This window comes from Fulmarus glacialis, unplaced genomic scaffold (assembly GCF_000690835.1).
Source record: "Fulmarus glacialis isolate BGI_N327 unplaced genomic scaffold, ASM69083v1 scaffold7971, whole genome shotgun sequence".
NCBI lineage: Eukaryota > Metazoa > Chordata > Aves > Procellariiformes > Procellariidae > Fulmarus > Fulmarus glacialis.
Genome location: NW_009190806.1, coordinates 4014 through 27953, shown reverse-complemented (window position 1 = coordinate 27953; position 23940 = coordinate 4014). Strand labels below are relative to the sequence as shown.

General features: G+C 48.5%; 2 protein-coding genes across 3 annotated transcripts in view; one reads left to right on the top strand and one right to left on the bottom strand.

The window, feature by feature from the left end:
- Window positions 1-59: 59 nt before the first annotated feature.
- On the top strand, window positions 60-5592 carry PHB2 (prohibitin 2; the record flags this gene model as incomplete). The annotated part of the gene is made up of 8 exons (XM_009586436.1): window positions 60-139; window positions 255-439; window positions 2313-2442; window positions 2915-3018; window positions 3424-3501; window positions 3992-4068; window positions 4298-4303; window positions 5018-5592. Coding segments are annotated over 8 exons (694 nt in total), but the record flags the coding sequence as incomplete, so codon positions are not given.
- A 5801-nt stretch (window positions 5593-11393) lies between these two features.
- The window catches only part of PTPN6 (protein tyrosine phosphatase, non-receptor type 6), a 14739-nt gene continuing 2192 nt past the window's right edge, over window positions 11394-23940 (bottom strand). Inside the window, exons 1-15 of one of the 2 annotated variants that reach the window (XM_009586434.1) lie at window positions 21133-21438; window positions 20736-20858; window positions 20240-20434; window positions 16996-17218; window positions 16158-16274; window positions 15875-15988; window positions 15375-15471; window positions 14885-14964; window positions 14644-14793; window positions 14388-14519; window positions 13958-14112; window positions 13593-13660; window positions 13039-13190; window positions 12211-12308; window positions 11394-12090 (exon numbers count right to left, since the gene is read on the bottom strand). In XM_009586434.1, coding sequence (XP_009584729.1) covers window positions 11982-12090; window positions 12211-12308; window positions 13039-13190; window positions 13593-13660; window positions 13958-14112; window positions 14388-14519; window positions 14644-14793; window positions 14885-14964; window positions 15375-15471; window positions 15875-15988; window positions 16158-16274; window positions 16996-17218; window positions 20240-20434; window positions 20736-20858; window positions 21133-21140 — 1821 coding nt within the window. In that variant the 5' untranslated portion in view covers window positions 21141-21438 and the 3' untranslated portion in view covers window positions 11394-11981. Of the gene's footprint in view, window positions 12091-12210; window positions 12309-13038; window positions 13191-13592; window positions 13661-13957; window positions 14113-14387; window positions 14520-14643; window positions 14794-14884; window positions 14965-15374; window positions 15472-15874; window positions 15989-16157; window positions 16275-16995; window positions 17219-20239; window positions 20435-20735; window positions 20859-21132; window positions 21439-23940 lie in introns of those variants that run through there. The other variant, XM_009586433.1, reaches the window with a different exon arrangement.

Here is a 23940-nt window from a genome sequence, read left to right as displayed (position 1 = left end):
GCTGCGGGTGCCCGCGCTGTCCTGATCGCCCCGCGTAACGGGCCTCCCGCCCCTCGCAGGATCCCCTGGTTCCAGTACCCCATCATCTACGACATTCGAGCCCGGCCACGGAAAATCTCCTCCCCCACCGGCTCCAAAGGTGAGAGCGGCCCCGCAGGCCGGAGCACGAGGCCCAGGCGATGCCTGTGGGGTGGGAGGAGGGCAGGAGTCCGGCCGCGGCGCCGGCCCTGCTCATATCTCTTTCTCTTGTAAAGATTTGCAGATGGTGAACATTTCGCTGCGTGTTCTCACACGCCCAAACGCCGCAGAGCTGCCCAGCATGTACCAGCGCCTGGGCCTGGACTATGAGGAGCGAGTCCTGCCTTCCATCGTTAATGAAGTGCTCAAGAGTGTGGTAGCCAAGTTTAACGCTTCACAGCTCATCACTCAGAGAGCCCAGGTGAACTTTTCTGGAGGAGACGTACACTCAGATTGCAAAGAAAAAACTGAACTGTGGATATGGGGAATGTTATCATAGACGAAGGATAAATACATTAGGCTGGTAGATGGTGCATCCAAATGGAAAGGGCATGGAACTGTATCCTGCTTACAGTTTGATTCCGATACAGATACAAACGCTAAGGCTGTACCACTAGCTTCTGAGAAGAAAACTGGATTCATTGGTATACAGAGTGCAAAACTGCACCGTAATGTGATGATGGGGGAGGGAGAGCTGATTTACATCATAGTCCCCAGGTAACAGTAGAACTGGCTTTAAAAAAATTATTAGCTGGCCCTCCATGGGTCTCAGAAGAACTGTCAGAGCAAATTAAATAGTTTTAAAGGATCTGAAAAGCGAAGTGGATGAGCAGCTAACAAAGCAGTAAACTTTCAGTAATGGGTGCTACAGAAGGATAGCAAATATTTCTGTTTAGAAAAAGATTAGAGAGTAATCTGGGCAGGTTGTGAAATAATAGAAATATTTAGCTTATAAAAGCCTATACCTGAAAGTTTGTGTTCTGACAATTTGATTGCCAGGGATTCTGAGAATATCTGTCACCTACCACAGCTGAGGGAGAGAGAAGTTGCTGATCTTCTTTTAAAAGGCTTTAGAGGAGATCCTGCGTGAGACTGCTAAAGAGGATAAGTAGTCAGAAAGATGAAATACAAAGCATCTTTTAACTAGTTGCTGATCCATGACAAAAAAGCAAAGAGTAGAACTAAGCATCCAGGTCTTGTTGTGAGAACTGATCCATAGCAGAGATTTCAGGTGCTAGGGCACATGCCGTGCACTGAAGGGATTTGTTAATGATCTTGTATAAAGATCTTGTATAAAGAGAATGAGTGGAAAGGCAGGATGTGACAGTAAAGAAATGATGTCTGCGAGAGATTTAGATTTATCAGAAACAAACAAGTCTTAGGTATCTGTGACATTTCTGAACAAACTGACTTGACTTTGCCTTCTTGTCATATACTCATCTAGTGTTTGTTACTGTGAAGTGATGCATATTGAAGTGGTTGATAATCAGAAAAAAAATTAAGGGACTTTACGTAGTTACGCGCTCGCAGTTCATTGAGTAAAGGATTCTGGCATAATTTTAGAATTCCGCTCAGAAACAGCTGCAGTAAAAGTAAAAGCAAATGCTAGACTGATCAAGGATGTGATACTGTAGCAATAATTTCTGTTTCAGTCAATATTTGGTCCAGGACTTGTTAGCTTGACTGAAAAAGATATCAAGGTAAAGGTAACTCAGAAGTTAGTAGAATAAATCAAAAGATCTACCAATAACACTCATCCAAAGAGACTAAAAAAAAAAGTGGAGTAGCCACACTAAACGAGTAGCTACAGTAATTAAGAGACGTGATACGTCTACAATGTGTAGCAGTGGGGAGTGGTAGTTTTTATTTTCTTAATCTGAATACAAATACGAGGAGACAATCAAAATGCAAACGGTGGCAAATTTAAGATGGAGAAGGAAATACTGCCAAAACGTGTAGGAATTGTGGAACTAGATGTGATAGGATGTGAAAGCAAAAAAAACTTTCAAGAAGTTTTTTTATTTTTCCACTATTAATTGTTAAGTAATAACTATAAATAAATTGTAATATACTTTTGAAAATGCGGTACGTAACTATGGATATGCGGCATTATTTAGAAGCAACAGATTCAGAGATGGTATTAATGTCCATGGTTCAGGGTTTGTTTTAGGTAATGTCTCTCTTGGGCCCAATGTGAATAAAGTGTGAAGAGCAGTTGCGCTTCACTTTTGGAGTGCACAGGAAGTGACAAGCAACCTGTGTTTGGTACTGGTTTTGCTATATTTGTGTTTCAGGTGTCTCTGCTCATTAGGCGAGAACTGACAGAGAGAGCCAAGGATTTCAGCCTCATACTGGATGATGTGGCTATCACAGAGCTTAGTTTCAGTCGTGAATACACAGCAGCTGTGGAAGCTAAGCAAGTGGGTGAGTTCAGTTTATGCCTGGAAAGGCTGGATTGCCTTTGCCTTTTCATTGGAAGTAGAATTTGGGCTAGCGTGTCATTGCTTTTGCATTGATACAGCTACAGAGTTATAAATCTCAGCCTCCTTAGTAATGGAGCTAAACAGATTATTTCACAAGTATTATCAGAAAACTTTGGGTCATAGCTAGTGGGATAGACTGTCAGTGGGACTGAGTTCACAAGACTGTAGGGTTTCTCTTCTGACTGGGATTCTTACCACTTACTATGGGGATTATGTTTAGACGGTCTGGACGCTGTTGATTTTATTTAAGGAAAAGTAAAGTACACTTAGATACATTTCTTACTTGTGGATATGGCCCCAGAACGCTATCGGTTCTTTTGGAAGCAGAGCCCCCAGGCCTCAGCTCTAGGGTTCTGGTGGATGGCTCTGAAAATGGGATCTGCTTCGAATGCTTTTGGCCATTCTCTCTGCAGCCCAGCAGGAGGCACAGCGTGCACAGTTTCTGGTGGAGAAGGCCAAGCAGGAGCAGAAGCAGAAGATTGTTCAGGCTGAAGGGGAAGCTACAGCTGCCAAGATGATATCCTGCTTTGGGAGATTTTGTGGGATGTGGCTTGTGAGCTTGACAGTCCTGAGAATCTGTCACAGTGGGCTCACGCTTAGGAGGCTGATATCAGATGATGGCTTCAAGTAGGTCACTGTCTTTTTTTTTTTTTCCCCAACAGTTGGCTGGAGTGAGGTTACAGGTCGGAGCAGAGAAGGTCATGAGCCTTCACTCCCTGTTCTAAGGTTTAACTTCTGTTGGCTGTGTGTGACCATAATCTATAATGTTCTTGATTTGGGGAAGTGAAAATATGCCTGCCCAAAGGCCCAAGTTATCAGAATAGAGATTGCTAAGATATTTGATGATATGGCTTAGGAAGAATTCCTTGAGGGTAGGCAGCTTCTGTTAGCAGGCTTTTCCTTAACTTTTGCTCCCCTGTACCTTGGTGAAGCTCTCAGCAGGCATCCAGGCTACATCAAGCTACGTAAGATCCGAGCTGCTCAAAACATCTCAAAAACGGTGAGCAATGAGGCACAGAATTTCCTTCATCCTTCTGCAGTCCTTGTGCTGTCCTCCCAGCCCAGTGGCCATGTGATGAATTTAAGGCGAATGTGACCTGCCCTGTCCTGATCTTTGTTCCTGCCAGCCCTTCTCTGCTCAAGTAGAGCTTAAGATTTAGCTTGCAATGATCAGCAATTAGATGTGAGGTTAAGAGTTCATGCCCTCCATATGACAAGGCCAGATCCACATCAGATTCCATCACCCACACTCAGCTGCAGCCACCTAAAGCTCCTGGTTTCCTGCAGGCTGAGAAAAGGGAACAGATAAGCATGGGATCAAAGGTTTGTCTGACAGGGAGACAGAATGAGCACTTCTTTTAGAAAGTCTGATGGCGCTGGGATGGGAAGTCAGGAAGTTACAGAGTTGTTTTGGGGAATTGCATTGATTTAACCGAGATCTTAAGTGAATAAAACAAGAGTGCCATCTGTGTAATGGATTTCTTTTTCAGATTGCTGGCTCACAAAACCGTGTGTATCTCACAGCAGATAACTTGGTACTGAACCTGCAGGATGAGGGCTTCACCAGGTAAAGGGGCCAGATGGCTGGATTTATCTGCACCCTACCTGTGAAGCTGGTCCCCTTTCTGGAGCTCTCAGGTTCTTTTCTCTGAGAGGAGCCTGATGCCAGAGGACACAGCCAAGTAGGGAGCAGTCTTTCTTACTGTGGAAATTGAGATTTTTGTTAAATCTAATCAGTTTACTCTTGTTTTTCTTCTTTCCCCTCCCCCGCCTTTACTGCATCTCCTGATACACAGAGGAAGGTAAGGCACTGTTTATTTTGATCCTTTTGTTAGTACTTGGAACAAGGGTGTTGATGTTTGCCTGGTGCCTGGGATGTTTCTGGCTTGAGCCTTTCTGGCCACAGGAAGTTTATTCCATCTCTACCTCAGTTCTCTCTCTGTGTCCCATAAGGAGCCTTGGGTGGGGAAGGCAGGAGAAACTGAGGAGTGTCCTCTGATCTGCCCCCTGTATACAGGGCATCCTGCATTTATGACAAAGAGGGCTGTAAGAAGACAGATGATCGTAGGAATTTGTGTTGGTTTGGGGTAACGATCTTTAGGAAAAATGCTCTTGTTACTCTCCAAAAGTTTTCTAGCCCATGCTAGAAAACCCCATCCCCTACCTGGTAGGAGTTTGGTGGCTTTGCCTGATCTGTCCAGTGTTTACTGGACAAGGCAGTGCCAGCTGAGCTAATAGCATGCAGCTAAAAGCTTAGATTTCTTAGAATCAAGAAAGGAAGCCAGAGCTGGTTTCTTTTCTGTGGGATGTCTGTAAGATCCTTCTTCCTTACCTCTGATTAGATTCTGTCTTACTCATCCCAGAAGGCTTAAGAGGCTTTGAAAAAAGTACCTAGTAGGAAGGACTTGAAGTCCAGATCCTTTGGGTGTGACACCCCACCCCCCCAAGTCTGTAGTGAGGGTCTGGTTCAGCTTTGTGCTTTCTGGAGTAATGACTCGCTTCTGTCTCCCTTTCAGTGACAGTCTCCTACTCAAACAAGGGAAGAAATGAAAGAAATTAAAGCCTCCTAGAACCACCGGCGCTGACCAGCAGAAGATATGAGTGAGGAGCTTGGAACTCCCTCCACTAGTGTTTTTTGCCCTTACTTTGAAGTTCTTAATCCACTAGCTGGATTTGGTTTCCATGCCCCTGCTCCATCTGTGGTGATCCAGTTATGGGATTGGGCTCTGCCGCTGGGCAGCTGTAATCCCTTTCTCACCCCATCAGTTAAATTTGGGGAGGGGGTAAGGGTGCTTACTGGTATTAACCCATGTGGATATAGTAATTCAGCTCTAATCTTCATTAATTTTTAGATTTCTGTAGGGTAAAATCAGAACTCTTTTTTTTTTTCGCCAAGGGAGGGAGTTCTGCTGCCATCAGCACCAGGCTTTTTTCCTAGTTGTTTCTCTTTCACTGTTGATCCCAAGAGAACCTGGGACTGAATTCAGGAAAATGTCATTCATTGGGTGCCTGTCACTGCTGGAATATCTGTGTCACTGTCTGCTCAGTGATTCTTTCAAACATTTGTAAAAATTAAAACCCCCAAAATTTATACTGTGTCTAAGTGTGCTTAGTGGCAGAAAAAGAGGTTATTTTGCATAGGGAGAGGTGGGACAGAACTTTTATTTGGTTGAAGGCAGCATCAGGATGTTGTGGGGAAAGGAGCAAGGGAAACACCGTCCTGTTCGCTGAGAAATCGCAGGGTGGGGAGAGAATGAGCTCATATAGCTGCATGGGTGACCAGTGCCAGTTTCTTAGCTGCCTATAGCTGCTAGAGGTGAGCATAGGTTTTCCAGCTTTTCCGTGTCACAGCAGCATGTATGTACTGTGTCCTGACCTCCATTGTTACACCTTGGTTTTTTTCCCCCTGCTTTCCTGGCCAAAAGTACAGGAGAAATCTTCCTCCACTGACTAAACTCTCTTCTCTGCTTGGGTTTCCAAGGCAAAATCTTGTCTGCTTCAGGGGCTAGCCTTTTCTGTCTCTCTGGGCTGCCCTATACTAGATTTAGGACTTGGAGTTTTCACAGAATCATAGAATTGTAAAATATCCTGAGTTGGAGGGGACCCACAAGGATCATTGAGTCCAACTCCTCACTGCCCATAGGGCAACCTAAAAGTTAAACCGTAGGTAAGAGCATTGTCTAAATGCATGTTGAACACAGACTTGGGGCCATGACCACTTCCCTGGGGAGTTTGACCACCCTCTCACTGAAGAACTTTTTCCTTCTATCCAATCTGAACTTCCCCTGATGCAGCTTTAAGCCATTGCCTCATGTCCTGTTGTGGGACACCAAAGAGAAGAGGTCGGCACCTTCCTCTCTGCTCCCTCTCATGAGGAAGTTGTAGACAGCAATGAGGTCAGCCCTCAGTCTCCTCTAAGCTGAACAAACCTAGTATCCTCAGCTGCTCCTCATAAATTATGCCCTCTTTCACCATCTTCGTTGCCCTCCTTTGGACACGTTTTTATATCCTCCTTACATTGTGGAGCCCAAAACTTCACACAGTACTCAAGGTGAGGCTGGACCAGTGCTGAGTATAGTGGGACCATCACTTCTTTTGACCAGTTAACTATACTGTGCCTAATGCAGCCCAGGATAACGTTGGCCCTTTTGCCTGCCAGGGCACGTTTTTGGCTCATAGAACTTGCCATCAACCAAAACACCCAGACCCCTTTCTGCAGGGCTGCTCTCCAGCCTCTTGTCCCCCAGTCTATACGTACATCCAGGATTACACCATTCCAGGTGTGGAATCTGGCATTTGTTCTTAAATGTCATATGGTTGGTGAGTGCCCAGCATGCTAATCTATCAAGATCTCTCTGTAAGGCCCCTGTCTCCTCGAGGGAATCAACAGCTCCTCCTAATTTAGTATTGTCGGCAAGCTTGGTGTGTACTTGGGGCCTGTGTCTAGGTCATTGATAAAAGCTTTGAAGAGAACTGGCCCTAGGTTCTAGGGAACTCCACTAGTGACTGGCCACCAGCTAGATGTTACCTCATTTACTGCAAGTCTTTTGAGCCCAAGCCATCAGCCAATTGTTCACCCATTGTATTGTGTACATGTCTAGCTAAATGCTGGACATTGTCCAGAAGAATACTGTGAGAGACAGTAACAAAAACTTTGCTAAAATCCAAAAAAACCCCACATCTGCTGCCTTCTCTTTGTACACTAGGGGGGGTAACCTGGTCATGAAAGGTTATTAAGTTAGTAAGGCATGACTTTCCCTTCATGAACCCATGCTGGCTTTGACCAATGACTTCATTGTCTTTCAAGTCTTTTTCAATAACTCCCAGAATAATCTTCTCCGTAATTTTACGAGGCACCAGAATGAAACTAACAGGCCTGTAATTACCAGGGTCGTCTTTCTTGCCCTTCTTGAAAATTGGGACAACATTTGCCAGCTTGCAGTCAACTGGGACCTCTCCAGATTCCCAAGACTGTTGATAAATAACAGAGAGAGGTCTTGCAATAACATTGGCCAACTCTGCTGTACCCTGGGATGAATTCTGTCGGGCCCCATAGACTTGTGTGCGTTCAGTTGCAGCAGCAAATCGTGTACAAGTTCAAAGTCAACTGGGAGCTTATCACTCCCCAGTTGCAGGGCTCCAGCCATGCCAGGGCCCATCATCAGTGTTAAAGACAGAGGTGAAGAAAGCATTAAATGTCTCTGCTTTATCTTCATCCTTATTTGGGGATGGGGTGACCAACCTCATCAAGTAATGGACCAATGTTTGCTTTAGTCTTCCTTTTGCTGTTAACATACTTTAAAAAGCCTTTTTTGTTATCCACCACAGTACCATCCAGCTTCAATTCCAACTGAGCTTGGGCCATACAGATTTTCTCCCTTTAGTGGTGAATAGCATGTCTGTAGTCCTCCTGTGTAGCCTGTCCTTGCTTCCGAAGTCCATACACTTTCTTTTTCCACCTAAGTTGCAGGAGATCCCTATTCAGCCCAGCCAGCCTTCTGCCTCAGTTGCTTGAATTCAGATGCATTGGAATTGCCTGTTCCTGTGCTCTTGAAAGAAGGCCCTTAAAAAGTGATCAGCATTTATGGACCCTAATATCCTCAAAAGCACATTCCCAGGGGACCTTATTAACTAGTTCCTTGAGCAGCCTAAAGTCTGGTCTCCTAAAATCCAGGGTAGTAGCACTGCTAACAGTTGTATCGTCAAAGATTTTAAACTTCATGACCACGATGACCAAGACAGCCACCCACGAGACCATCTGTATTTGCAACCAACCATCTCTATTACAAGCAATGCCAACTTAAGCTCTCCAATGAAGAAGAGAAGCCTTTAAGGACCTCTCACGTGGGTGAAGAAGAGCACAAGATGTTTAAAGAACAGTTATAATCTATGGCTTCCTGGTTTTACAACTCACTGTGACTGGAAATCAGAGCCGTATCTAATACCCATGTGTCTTGACTTGCAACATCAAGGAAGCACCAATTTTTTTGAACCAGTTTTGACAATGCATTTTCAAACAGCCACCCAAAAGTAGTCTGTATGTAACAGTGCCTAAGCATAAAGCAGAGTAGACTGCTTATTTCAGTGCTGCATTTCTTGATGTTCAATCATGAAAGTTCTTGTTCAGTCTGTATTCTTTGCAGACAGTGGATATTATGGACACCTTAAGCTCTGGACTTGAAACACAGATGAAGTTCTCAGTGTAACCTGAACTTGCTCCACACGGTGTCTTCATTTTCATGCTTTGGGTAGAGTTTAAGCTAACCATTAGTATGCCTTGCTTTAGGCTGTGGCAGCTTTTTAAGAAGGAGGTGGATTGGAGTCTAAAGCAAAAGCAAGTGTTTCCTGAGAGTAGGGCTTCAGGCCATTGGCTTGGAAGAGGGTATCTAGCGTCATTCAGAGGTGAAACACAGTGTACCTCCACCCACTCATCTTTCAGCTTTACGTCTCTGTCCGTTGTTTTCCCCCACTGGCCCTTGCCTGCCTTTTCCTCTAGTGGCAGCAGCGTCACAAAGCCAGCTGGTAAATGCAGATGCCTGTTGGCTCACAGGCTAAGGGAAGTGAAATCCAGCACATGGGGAGGAGGGTCTGCTCCCCCCCCAAAGTACCATCTATCTTCCGAACGCTTCCAACCAAGTTTCTTGCCATGTCAAATGACAGCAAGCAGTGTCCTTCCTCCCAATATATTGTGTCTCAGGTATGTGTCTTTATCCCAGGCAGCTTTCTCAGTCCCGTGCTCCAGAACCAGCTGCTGAACTCAAAAAGGATGGGATTGCCACTGTGGCATTGTTTCTGCCTTTGCTTGCTTGAGGCAGCTAAGCAGGGGCAGAATACCCCCTAGCATGCACAAGATGGCATGTGGCACTCATCCTTGGCGCTGTGGTTTGTCCCTCATAAGCTTGCCTGTTGCCTGGACACAGAGTGAAGTTGTTTTTTCTAACAGGATGAGTTCTTTCATCTTGGAAGTGCATTGTTGTTATACCTATGCCATGCAGCATTGGCTTGGGGAATGCTATTCTCTGTATTGGCATGGCTGGAATCACTACACCATCCACAGGGCTTGTCCACACCTTTGTACACTGTCCAACCTTGCCTTGGCTCTGTTTATGCATTTAGCACCAGATCAAAGCCGGGAACTTGGCTGAAGTTGGCTAAATCATCCTGCCCATCATCCTGCCACTGCCTTGCTGATGGGGTTCCTGCTCCCTCCTGTGAAGTGCCTGAGTGTGGGCATGTCCTCTGGCAGGTGGCAGAGTTCCAAGGATGCAGTGCCTGTTTCCAGCTGCTTTGTACAGACTGGTAGATGCTTCACCTTGCCAGCTCCCAGGCAGGTATGTCACCTTCTAGGCACATTGGGCATTGCCACTGTATTACAAGCTACATGGAACAGAGTTCAAGGCACACCGCATTCCTTCTCTTTTTTGCCCCTTTGCCCATGTGGATTTGCGCTCTAAACTGAGAGGAGAGAGCCCAGGCTTAGGGCCCCCATGCCAAAGCATGGACTTCTAAAGCGCTCACTGTGGTCCCGAGTCAGGCAGCTGGTAGGGATTGATTGTGCAGGTCCCTCAATGGCATCTTCCCACACAGGGCCTAGATGTGGCTCAGACCAGACAAAATTCCCTGTCCCACATTTCCAAGCATTCTTGGCCTGCGTCCTAGGTCACTTTTTGACCTAGCTCAGACTTTTTCCTAAGTGGGACTGAGATCTTCCTGCTGTCAGCTCTAACCAGGTCCTAGTCCAGGACACCTGAACCATCTTTTTCTTTCAACAGCAAATGCCCACAGCCTAAGCAGTGCCTGCACCTGTAAATTAAGGGTTCCCCAGCATGTTCTCTGTGATCTGTGGCCAGCTGCCACAGAAAGGTTCAGGTCTGCACTCTTTAGCTGTGGCTTTATCCAAACTCCTTCAGCATTCTCCCAAATGGTTCCTGGGTATGGTTCACAGGCTGGGGCCTAGTTTTAACTGGAAAGACTTTAAAAACCATGGTGAGGCCCATTCTAACACCACCAAGGATGGGCTCCACCACTAAGGAATGCTTTCCAGTATTCACAGAGTGATATAAATAGTGGTGGAGGTCTTTAGCCCAGGCTGCTGCTGCAAGTGGCACTATTACCAGCACTAGGTCAGATCAGCTGTGGCTTTGTCCATTCAGGTATTGAAAACCTGCAAGGACAGGGTTCCCCCTCTGAGCCTCTGTTTGAATGCTGTCTGGTAAAAGCAGTCTTAGTGTTCAACCTGAACCTCCCAAGCTGCGATTTGGGACCATTGCCTCTGGTGTTATTATCTGCCACTACCATAATTTTCTTACCAGCTGTCTGTGAAGTTGTAGTTTAACCCTCAGCCTCCTCTTTACCAGACTAAACAATCCAGCTCCCTTAGCCCCTTCTTGTAGGTGACTGACTAGTATCTGTGAAGCCACAATGTGGCCATGCTCTGGTCTACCTTCTCCATAAAGACAAAGTTTCATTTCTACTAAATGGTACGTAGGAAGGAGCAGTCAGGCACTACACTGTTTGCTGAAGCAGCCCTTATGACCTACCCTCCAGCTGAGGGATACCACCAAAGACAGATGAGACAGATGACAAAATGACTAGTGATTTGGGGGCATGAGGACGACTCTTCCAAATACCAAAATTTAAGTGCAAAAGCCTGCGTCTGAGTTTGTCACAGTCTGCGCTCAGACTTACCTGACAACTACCAACACTCAAGTCTCACAGCAAGGAGCCACCGTAATTGGTCACAGCTTCTGTTCAGGAGTCTGAAGGCTGCAGGGAGTGATGAAAACTAAGCTGGAGCCATTCTTGTAAGTCTTTGCAAGGCTGCAAGTGAAGCCAGGAGTACAGCTATACTCAAAGAGAAATTATAGAAAAAACTTTTGGGACTCACCATTCAAACAAATACACATTTATTTACAAACAAAGGAGAAAACATGGCCACACATCAAATTCTAGTATATTTACAGCATCTGATCAAAGGATCAAGTAGAAAAGGGATCATAGAGCAGAGGGTTGGTATTAAGGCAAGAGGAAGTTTCCTGTTGAATTACAGAGGAGCTGAGCTTGAACAGGCCAAAACCTCCAGATTTTAAAAGATGAGGCTTCAGGGAACACTAACAGGCTAAACTCTAACTTGCAGCAGTGGGCAGAGATGTAGCTCCTGTAAAGAGCTTCCTTAGCTCTTCCTCAAGAAGTCCACTGAAGCTGACACAGCAGAGGTGAGTTTGGGCCCCAGTGCTCAGAGAGCAAGGGAAAGAAGGGGTGTGATTTTTTCCTGTTAATGAATGATGAAGGAGCAGCACAGGCAAAGGACAATGAAGTCAGTCAGCTGACCTCGAAAGCAGTCTGGTTCAGGGCACTGCAAAGTGGCACGGAAGAAAAGGGGAAGGCCTAGTCCCAGTCCAAGAGCAAGGAATGCGAGGCAGGCCAGCCTGGACATGAGCTCCAGGTTCAAAACCCCATGGGGCTACCTGCAATGTATGCTTATTTTTTCTTTAGTGAGCCTTTCAGCTTCTTCTCTGAGGAGCGCTGTTTCCGCACCTTCTCCTCCTTTTTCCCCAAATTCTCATAAACCATTGACTCCTCTTTCTGCCTGTAAGACCAGGGGAAAACAAGGGAAAAAGTCAGCAAGAGGAAGAACCCAGCCAAGCCAGCAGAGAGACTATTGCCAGAGGCAGGCATAGGTGGGCCTCTGGTTTAGGTGAGTTCTTACTTGGAGGATTTTCGTGAAGCCTTGGCGTGCACATTCCTCGCTGCAGGGGGGTAGGCAATGTTCCCATACTCAGACTCGTTCGGCTTGCCTTTCTGAGACTACAGGAGAGAAAAACCAAGCTGAGAAGAGTGTGGTCTGGGAGAAGCATGTGAGGCATCATGGAAGAGTTCTGGCTGTTTAATCAAGCTTCATGCTAAGATCTCAGTGGAGGTTGGTGGATTGCTGAAGTCCTCAGGCTCAGTGCACTTTGCCCGCTGCTGTCACAGAGATGAGTAGCAGGGATGCAAATGTATCCTTGTACAGGAGTGAACAGTGGGGCAACAAATTTCTGGAGGCACTGGAATGCCTGAGAGTGCCACGTGTCAGCTAAAGAATATTAAACAGATAGCAGCAGCTAGTGGATGCTGCCAGAGACTACAAAGAGAGATAAAAGATGCCACTTCTCAGCTAGTAGGAGAAAATCCTTTCCACAAGGGCTTGGGAGGCAACTGCAGAACTAGGATGGGAAAGACAGAGGAAAGGAGAGGGCAAAGTCTTTACCTGTCTTAGATTCAGCTTGTAACAAAACAGCACTTGGTGGAGGCACTTGGTGGAGGCATTATATAGAATGTAGTTGAAATAACTGCATTAAAACAAGGGGTTGGTACTTGAGCTGCCAATGTTGTCCCCTGAATTTTAAAGGGAGGAACTCAAATCTTGGTGCACCATTGTAGTCTATGTAGGTTCCAGTGCTAGCTTAAAGCTTGGGAAACAAAGCGCTTGGGCTCAGAGCCAGCACCATGCAGGGCCTAGACTCACAGGACAGAAAAGTAGAGTCCCATTTCTCACCTGGATAACTTCCAGCTTTTTCTTGGTCGTCTCTATGAACTGGCATATGGCCATGTAGATGAACTTGTACTGGGCTTCCGTCTGCACCATCCCTGAGCGTTGGGCCCTCACCATCTGGATAGTCTTCTGGATGTCAATGTCACAGTCCAGCCCTAGCAAGGGGCACCAGAAAAGCTTATGGACGTGTTCACTGAACTCCCTTCTCCCAATTCTGCACCAAAAGCAGTCACAGTGGAGTTCAGTCAAGAAGTGCCCACCTCCCTCCATACTCTTTACTCCTGTACGGACATCCTATCCCTCTTTCCCACTCAGCATCTTCCAAGTCTGGCCCTGGAGGAAGAGCCCAAGCTCAGCGAAGGCTGAAGCCACAATAAGCGGATACGGTGCAGAGATCCAGCAGCTACCACATAGCAAGGACAGCACAACCTTCTCAGGGCTGTGGCAGGATCTCTCCCACTGATACCCGACAGTTTTCATCCCTTTACAGCTGGACTTAAAGACACAGCCCTACTGGGTGGGCCAATTCACTTCAAGACACGTTGGGGTCCTCTTACCCTTGGTGGAGATTGTTTCCACTATCATATCAATGACGATGATAGTCCCAGTGCGGCCAATCCCAGCACTGCAAGGAGAGGACAAACAGAGGTCAGAGTAATATAGCTCCTGAAACAAAACGCAGCTGCTTCTGCGGAAGGATGCGGCACTTGTAGCAGCTGTTCAGCAATGCCACAAAAGAGTCAAGGATTCAACAGGCAGCAGAGATTGGTTTGGGGGCATCAGAGAGGAAAAAGCAAATACGGGGGCTGGCATAAGCTTCACTCGCAAGTCCCGGGAAGAGCTGGTGCAGCAGGACAGACTTTCTACACCTCACCCTATATAAAGGATGGAGAATGCTTCAAACCCCAGCCTCTGTACCAACCTGCAATGCACCAAAATAGGCCCTGCATCTGGGATGCTCTCCTGCTTCTGGTTTATTTGGTCGAGGAAGCTGAGCACTCCTCCTGGCTCGCTGGGTACACCGTGGTCAGGCCAGCTCAGGTACTGGTAGTGCCAGATCTCACGCACAGCCTTATCCTGATAATAACAAAACACTCTACAGGTAAAACTGCAACCCAGTCCTATCCCTGGCCTCTGTCCTAGGGAGAGGCGGGTCTGAAGCCAGAGGGAATCTTCTGTGCACTTCTTGGTGATTCCAACAGCGTGATTCCAGCCTAAACCAGGTGGGAACAGCAACCCCAAAAATGATACAACAGCAGCATCACCACAGCACCCAGCAGTTCCCAGCCTTAGACATACAGTGACCGTTAGACCCATGGGCTCCATGACAGCCCTTGACCAGGCACACTCACGTCATCCATCGGAGACACACAGAGGTGCCGGAGTTTGTACTCCAATGCATCATGCTCCCCAGCGTTCTCCACAAGGTAGGGACCGTATTCCTTCGTGCTGCCCACCTCTGGCCAGTAAGGGACACATTTGTTCTGTGTGGGCAGAGAGGACAGGGTGAGGACGGGCAGAAGGCAGGAAAGAGAGAAAGAGCAGAGCAGTGGTTGAAGGGGAAAAGAGAGCAGCTCCGAGACACCTACACCTAAACCTGCTACTTACCCGCCCTTTTTCTACCTCCCGTGTGGTCATCACAATAATGCATGTGTTCTCCTGCCACACCATTTGCCAGAAGTCATTGACTGTGGCATCCAGGCAACCCTGGCTCGCAATGTAGGTCTTGGTGCACTCATCTGGGCTGATCAGGTTGTTCTGAGTGTGGACAGGGGAAGATCAGGAGGGCTGCAGGAGCCGGCAGGCCCTCCCCCATTTTGGGCATACAGCCATCTTTCAAGAGTCTCACCTTGACATAGTTGGCATTGATATAGTCAGATCCAGGGATATGTGGGTCCCTTCCCTGGAGGATGACTCTGGAGTGATCAACTGAGGATGCATCAAAAGAATAAACAGAACAATGAGATACTCTGTGCCCAGCCACATGAAACTCCTTCCCTGCCCCATGCCACCTCATTCATGTTACCCAGTGGATGCAGCATGCCCTATATTTTCACCTCTCCTTCTCTGGGGTCAGACCAATCTCACCACATCCTCCCATCTCTCTACCCCTAAGATGAACCATCAGAAGCTAGTAAGTTTGATGCAACCCTCCCTCCTTCCTTCAAGGACAGGAAAAGGCTGTGACCTCTCTCATCAGCTCTTAAATCCTCAATGCCACACACCTTGTAACCCGCTCTGGAGGATAGAGCGGGCTGAGGCAGGGCCAGGGATGACTCGGACAGCTCTTCACTGCCTGTCTGTTTGGGTTTTTTTTATAGTGGAGAAGCAAGACTCACAGGGCAAGATGTTCTTGTATCGGTTCTTGCTCTTGTTTTCAGGTCTCTGACCCTCATGACGGTCAAACAGGTGCTTAGCTTCCTGTTTTTGCAGACTCTGAGAGCAGAAGAGAATAGTCATGGCAAGGTCACAATGTATGACAGGGGAGGTGGGCACTCAGAGGAACAGTGGTGACTCTGGGGACACATGGGCATGCTTGTGGGGGAGCAGAGAAATGAAAAGCAAACCTAGACTTGAAAAGTCCAAGGTTCATGCCCTTACTATCTTGGTGACTCGTTCTCCCAACCATGAAAGTTCTACCTCACTGGGTTCACTTAAAGATGACACTCACGCCCCAGAGGAACAGGTTCCAAACAGAGACTTCTTTCAGAGATAAACTGACAAGAATTTACAAGACACCTGAGAAGATTTTGTCCAGGAAGAAATCAGGGATGGAGAATGAGGTGGTGCACAGGGACTTCCCAAAAAGTCAGAATAATGTCCCCCAGCAGTTTCTTACGTCAAATTCTTCCCAGAATCCAGCCTTGGATGTGTCCTCAGATAGACTCTTCTTGTTCAGTTCCTGCACTCTATTCTCAATGTCAGCAGCATTCACCCTCGTAGCGTAGTAGGGCTGGGGATGGGAAAACACAATGGGTTGGCATGAAAGAGAGTTATGCTGCTGGAGAGCAAAGTCTCCTCTGTGTGCTATGGAGAGAAGGAGAAGAAGGACACAAAGCAGAAACAAACAGCAAGTGGGTCTCTCCAAAGGATCCCTAAGAAACACAGGAAATGGGATCTACCTGCTTCAAGTACACAAAGGAGCCAGACACCTCCTCAATTCCAGTCTTCTTGAAGTGCTCCACCAGATCTGCCAAGGTGTCAAACATTTCAGCACCTCCAACTGTGTAGCGTCCATTCTAAATGGAGGAAGAATGTGTAATGTCCCACTCATAACATTCCTATGGACAAAGCTGATAATGCTCAGGGAAAAGGTAACGCTAAGGGGTGCAAAGCCATAGGCACCACCCTGCGCCATCTAGAAAAGCATTTCCTCTGGAGGGAGGTCAAATGGTAGTTTGCCCTAAGAACACTAAGTTCATAGTATGGTGAACTGACTCCTGTTCTCAGTGGATGGAAGCCTAGAGAAGGCATACTGCCCTCAGCTCTCATTTAAGGTCAGTTGCTTTATGTCCTTGAAATCTCCCTCCACTCTCTGCATCATCCCGCATGAAAGAAATAGGAGAACTTGTGACAGCCAGGTTGGTAACATCCTTCAGACTAGGTGTGGAGGCCTTGCCGATGCCCCTCCTCCTCCTCCAAGAGCTTTTAACTCTTTTGATGAACTCGTAATTAGATTGTGAATCCTTCTCTCTCTTTCACCACAAACTGCCTGTACTGCAGTTGTCAGTCACACTGAGCCCTGCTTCCTCCCATGTCTGAGCACCCAGCACTGCCCATGGCCACCCAGGCTGGGCAGAGGACATAAGGAACCTGCAAGGTGACAGCACTTTGATCCAAATTCAGAAAAACTGCTGGTGGTAATCAAGCTGACAGGGCTCTTGCATTTGAGGACATGAGCAGCAGAGATCGGCAGAGACCTCTTCCACTCCCTTTCCTTTTGCTCTCCCAACTGCTCACCTCACACATGATCTTGATGTGCGTGACTTTGAGCCGGGCCCCAGAGGCACTGGTTGCCCCAGCTGGTGGAGTATCAGGCCCAGGTTTAAGCTGATCAGTGAGAACAGACAAGACAAAATCCCCAGGTTTGCTGAGGCTCTCCCGCACCAAGAAGGTCCAAGGGGTGGCTTTGGCCTGGAGAAGTGACTCAGCTGCAGAGCCTGACAGATGCCCATGGTACCACCTAGGAAAAAACAAGAGAGGGTCAGAAGAGAGGTGGAGATGCAGGTAAGTGGATGCCCTTGAGCTGATGAGTGAAGGACAGCAACACTGGGGAAGGGTGAGGGAGGAAGAAAGGAAGGGGAAGACAGAGGGGAAGGAAAGAGAGAGGGAAGGAAACCAAGGGAGGAGCAGGATCTTGGGAAAAGCAGATGAGACAGAAAGAAGTAGAGAGCTGGCGAGAAAAGGAAAGGGCAAGGGATGAGGTGGAGGTAGAAGGGACCCGGGGAGCAGAATGCTGGTACCAGAGGACACAGTGGGAAAGCGCCAAGTTTGATCCAGTTGTGTTATACACACAAGCACAGATAAGGAGTGCTTGCAGGCTTGAAGACCAGTTGGGGAAGGGTAGTCTGTGGCTTTCAGCACCTCCCAGCATTATTGGGTTTCTAGCCTTATTGCTGCAGGGTGCTTTGGAAACTCAAACACCAAGGAAAAAAAATAAACCCCCAGTGAGTCAGAAACTCTCCCATAGAATTTAGCAGCACCCAGATGGCTGTGTTGAGATCAGATCCATTAAAGAACCATCCCAGTGACCCCTCTTTCTGAAACTCAGTCACCTCTTCAAGCAAAGGATAATTCCCATTCTCTGGGCACATCACACTGCAGCAATCAGCCTAGCCATGGGAGCGAACACCGGGAGCCACCTGGAGCCCATATTCTGCTCCTGGTACTTATCACTGTTGTTGATGCATGTGCACGTTCCTGTCCTCAATGCAAACACCCAGTCAGCAGCTCCTTCTCTCCTCTCAGCACAAGGTGAGGAGCATCCCCATTTGACCAAGGTGATCTCTGCCTTGCTGCAGGACTGGACCAAGGGCGCAGAGGGACACAAGCGTGGTGCAAATGGCCCAGCTGCTGCCAAGCCCGTTCCCACCTATAAAGGTCTCTGGGGCAGGGTGTGCCTGCCTGGTGGGATCTCACTGCACCGTGTGGTGTGGGTGCAAGTGATGGACACCAGAAGCAAGCTGGGAGATGGGACAACCCTGGCCTCTCCTCCAGAAACTCCAGATGTGACCCAGGTTGTCTCTGTGTAGATCCTCTAGTTCCTCATGCCTGTCCCAAGCTCCACAGTCTCTTTGAACTGCACCAGAAGGTCCTGGGGGGCACTGCTGAGCTGGCAAGTAGAGATGCAGAAGGCCACGTTCACTGCAGCTCTGTCCTGCTTCCACAAAACTCGCTTGGAAGCTGGAGCTAGAGATCCAAATTATAGAAAGTTGAGAGCTGTGAGGTGCTCTGGGCACTGGGAAACGCTCTGAATCATCCCACTCCTCCCGGTACCCTTTTTCTGGTGGAGCCTCTACTGGGTCTGAACCCATCTCAGCCCAAGGGCCACCACAGCCCTGGTGCTCCTGCCCCAGCCCCTTCCCCTCCTTCCCAGCTCGGTGTCAGGGAGGGGACTTGGGCCCTTCTCCTCTAGCAGGGATGGGCCCGGTTCAAGCAGGCCGCTCCAGTCTTGGGACATCCCCATCTCCAGCTGGAGCCGTGTGCTGGGCTCTGCGTTCGGGGGCCTTTGAGCACAGCTGCTATGCCAGCCAAAGGCCGTGTTCACTGCAGCTCTGTCCCGCTTCCACAGAGCTGCCTCAGCAGCTGGAGTCACAGCCGTTTTGGCCATCTCCCCTGGTGAACAGCATTTCAAAAGCAGGTAGCTGTTGCGTCAGACTGACTTGCAACGCCCCTCCCTGCTCCCGCTCGTTGCAGGTACCACAACAAGCACCAGACACGCTCCATACGTCACTGTGCACACTGCCATCAAGGCCAGGCTGATGTTTGGTAGATGAGCCAGTGTGGTTAGAGCTGTGGGAGCAGGTTTGCTGCCCACAGAGCAGCTAACAGTGGATGCCTGGGGTGGTACTGGCATCTATGGGGAACTTCACATTGCTAGGGCTGTCTGTTCCCAAGAATTAAAATGGAGGTTGGGAGGCCCTGCCCCAGTCACAGAAGCAGCCGGGGCATTCATTCACCCCTGTATCTGGCCAGACTAACACATTCCTCTACACAACATCTAGGAACCATTTTGACAACAAGACGTGGCAGGCGGTTGTTGTGCCTTGGCAAGTAACTTCTGTTGATCCTTGCCTCACGCACTACAAGAAATAGCTGGTGACTTCCATTGCATGGCAGTCATTACTTTCCGATCCTCCTCCCAAAGAAGGGTTCAGCCACCATGTGCCAGTGCTCAGATGCCACCCGGGGAATGGTTGACCTCTCCTGCTCAAAGAGGTCTCCGGGCCTCCCCTCCACAGGTAGGAAGGGGTTAATGGGTCCCGTTCCCCCCCTCCGTTCCCCCAGTAAAGCCCAGCTCTTCAAAGCCACGTGATGGAAAATCACTTGGGGAGAGAGTGAGAGGAGCTTTCGTAAGAGCCTGGCGGGGGGAGAAGTTTCCAACCGCAGGGAGGAAGGGAGGAAACTGCAGGGCCACAACCCAACGGCCTTGAGTGGAGAGGACAGCTGGCAGGCAGATGCTGGCCCCTCTGCAGCCTGACCCCAGAGCAAGCAGGGGCGTACCCAGGCGCTTCACCCAGGGCATCTTTGCTCTCTGTCTCCAGGTGGGCAAGGAGGACCTGTCCGCCCCAGAGCACGGTGCGACTGCTCCCTGAGCTGCAACAAAGAGCCTGAAAGCACAACACAAGGGCAAAACCACCTGATTTGATTTAGGAACTTGGTGTCAGAGACATATGCAAAGCGGGGACAGGAAGGAGACTAAGCAAGCTCGGAATAGCAGGGGAACATGGTCCTGCTCTCAGCTACGTGAGCCACCCAGGCCTGGAATAACCAAGGAGGTTTGGGGCAAGGCTGAGGGCTTCCATAACATGTCACTCTACGGACCACTGCAGACCGATAACTAACACCACAACCTTTGCTTTTAGGAACAGTATATAAATAGCAAAGGCAACAGGAAACCAGAAGTAAAAACAGAGCCCTATTAGGTCTGCTGTGATCGGTCAAGGTATGTCCAGACACACCAGCTGCTTTGCTTTCTCTGTACCTCTCTGTAGTGGGGTCGGAACAGTTGAGCGGGTATCGCAAGTCGATGATGGTTCCATCTTTGTCCTGCAGCGAGCCCTGTTGCTGCGTGTAATACTCCACCAGTTCTGACAAGGTGGCAAACTTCTCCCCTCCATACAGGTCATAGAAATCCCCAGTATTCTGGATGCGGATGTGGGTTACCTGGTCACCAACCCTGTGGGATGATGCATAGAGCAGTCCAGTGAGGCGGTTGGAAAAGAGGCGGAAAATGTTCTGCATTACCTCCTGCCATGGAACCAGAGCATTCGGTCCCAGTGAAAGGAGATGACTGGAAAGAGAAGCTCCTGGGGCAACCTGAGGGAGGGTCTGGAAGATGCTGGGAAGCTCAGGTCCTTTTACAGCTTGGAAAGAACTCAAAGGAATAAGGATGGGATGAAGAAGATGCCACAGGACATGTGAGGATCTAAGCATTCTGCAACCCTGGAAAGACAGAAGTTGGGGTCCAAGTTACTTACCGAACTGAAAGAGAAAAATCCCCTTGATTCTTCCGACTGGGTCTGGCCAGAAAGCTTCCATGGACACCTCGTCCCTTCAGTAAGGCTTCAGCTTCCAGCCCGCTCAGGTCACGGTGAAACCACCTAGCAGAGGAAATAAAAACAAGACCAGGTGAATAAAAAAGGCCAGGCACTAACGTGGAGACTTGTACAGTGAAGAATGGTCCCCGGTCAGCATCCCTAGAGATACCCATACAGGTTGACAGCCAGCAGCAGCAACATCCCTTCCTACGTGATACCTCCCGCAGCCTGTGAAAGGTTTCCATTGAGATACAGCTTCCAGGATGATCCCTTCTCTGATCTGTCCTACTTTCCTGGTCCCCCTCCCTAAACACACACACTTCTCAGCCCCTCTTACCTCACCATCGTGGAGGGCAAAAGAAGAGGGGACCAAGTGGCTACCACCAAAGCAACTCAAAAAACAGAGAGGAAAAATCAGTTTGCGCTGGCGAGAAACGGGAAGTCGGAGGTCTGTGCTGGAGCACCCAACGCCAAGCTGTTTCTGCGCCTCTTGGGAGCTGGCCATGTATCTCTCCTGGCGTCTACCATCACTCCATTCAGACCCCCTCCATCCACCTGTTTCTGGGTACGTGCCTTGCTCTCTGGCCCTCTGCACAGTGCTGTTGGGCACAGGAGGCGCAAGCCTGTGCGCAGCTGGGCACGCGCAGCTCCAGGAACAGGAAGCGCTCTGAGCCATCAACTCCCCAGCCCCAAGCTGCTTTGCACACACTTCTGCTTCTCCTTTTGTGTCTTTCCTCCCCACCCCCCCCGTTATTCTTGGGTACCCTGTCTTTTTTCACACCAGGGTTGACACTACAAGTGCATCTTAGGTCCCGGCTGTGCTCACAAAATTCAGTTCTGCATGTCCTCTGTTCCCCTTCTTCCCCAAAAGGCCAGTGAGAGACACGAGTGCTCCCCAGCCCTTGCCGTGGTGCCAAGGGGACCACAGCTGCCTGGGGTCACCAACACACCTGCAAGGCTGAAGCAGGCAGCACACACTGGCACACATTGAGCAGTGAAGCACCCTAGTACAGGTTATGACCGCCCAGCCACACAGCTTGGCTCTGCTGCTACCCAGCTGAAACCTCCATACTCCGGCTCGCTGATGAGCCCTCTGCGCAGGTAAATATCCTACGTGCTCTGTACAGCCACAGGGGGAATCTCTGCAAACCCAGAGCTGCAGACTTTGAGGTCCAGGCTAGCACTCTAAGCACAGCGCTGCCTTCCTGAAAACAGCCTGCCGGGGGATGCGACTGACACGAGCATTAGTAGCTCGAAAGGGATGGGGTGGGAGGTGGTGTTGAAGCTCCCCAGAAAAGCAGGCAGAGAGCAGGGCAAAGAGCTATTACCTGCAGTGGGCCCGACAGCACCATGACAGCTTAGCCTAGTTCCTGCAAGATCCCAGTACAGCATACTGAGGCCAAAGCTGTCAACCTGGACAGCCAGATACAAAGAAGGAAAATTAGCCATTTCCAGTTACCTACCCATTTCCAGCTACGCTCCATGACTGCCCTTTTACACAGCACTGGTTTCAAGGTCTGCAGGCCTCGTGAAAGAATGGGAGCTAAGCAGTGGCCAAAGAGGGCAATCCAGCTGGCAAAGGAGCCTGACTCTTCCCTGGGGCCATCTCAGCTACCCTGTGTGATAGTGTGGGCAGCAGGAACAGCAAGAGACTTGCCCATTTCAAGTATCTTACACGCCATCAGACTGGGAAATCCTGCAAAAAGCTGAACAGGCTGCCAGCAATGACTAAGACAAAACTCATGGCCAGGACAGAAACTAACAACAAAGGGAAGTACAGGAGAGACGAGGGAGAAGCTAAACTTCATTGCTAGAAAGGCAGCCCAGGCACCTACAACAGCTTCCTTTGAAATACTTCTAGTTTCACACACATGGTGAGCTAGGATGTGGTGAGCTGCAGGGATCCAGCTGTACTGACTTAAAACTGATATTAAAAAAAAGGAAACTTTAAAGGCACAGAGACCTGTGGCTCAAGGGAACAACTTCAACACAAAGTTGTAGAAGCTGCACCTAAAAGACTGCACCTAAATCTGAGCCAGTCTAGCACCGGCACAGGAAAAAAATATTGTTTAGTGGTGGGACAGAAATGACAGGAACTTTTGGGCAGAAGTCCCAAAAAAGGATTCCTGATATCAAAAGAATATTAGATTATGTAGGGTTGATATGAAGCCACGGCAGACAAAAATAAAACCTAGGCATCCCTACACCTTATGAACTGGCTGAAGCAGAAAATCTGCCCGAGGAAGAGAACATTAATGGGGCACAGGGGAACAGGGAAAGAACAAGGTAGCAAAGAGTCCAGATCAGAATAGAAAGGGTGAGTTAGCACTAAGCCCATGTAATTCAGTATCCTCCAGTAGGACAAACCACGGGGTGCAGTGTAACCCACATGTCAGTATTTGTGTGGATACAAATCCCAGATCACATAATTTACAGAATTGATTTATACTTCTGGTTGCTTTCAGCTCAGGAAAGGACTGGATGCACACAGCTGCCTTGGTGTCTTTGATCTGGGCCGCCTAATTAAAAACTACCAACGAGGAGCTCCTGCTGGTAGGGGAGGGAAATGTCACAGTAGAGAAGCAATTTGCTGGTATCTTTGAGGTTGCTCTCCGGAATGGCTGCAGCATGCAACAGCAGACTATAATTGAGCTGCTAAAATACTTTCTTAATATAATTAACAGGTCAAGAGATTTCAGCAAAGAGACTACTCTTATACTGTTGTTTGGCTTTCAGTACAACACAGATGGTAGAATCTCATCTTGTAAATCCTTTGTGGAGCCAAGCCTCAGCTAGCAGAGGAACAAATTTAGAAGAGAAGATAAATGAAATAGCTAATTAAAAGACACCCACATCTGCACTGCTGTAAAAAAGACACTGAGAAACTGGACAGAATCCAGCATAAGGCCACTAAGGTGGTGAGGACGCTGGAGCACAGCAGAGGCGGAGAGAGCTGGGTTAGTTCAGCTTGGAGAAGGAGGGATTTAACAGTTGTTGGAGACTACCTAGAGGGGGACTGGGGATTTTAGAGCCCCATTGTTCTTTGTGGGACACAGCAAAAGGACAAGAGGCAACAGGCGTAACCTGCAGCAAGGGAAATTCTGATTAGGTATCAGGAATTGCACACGCACTCCCCCCCAAGGGC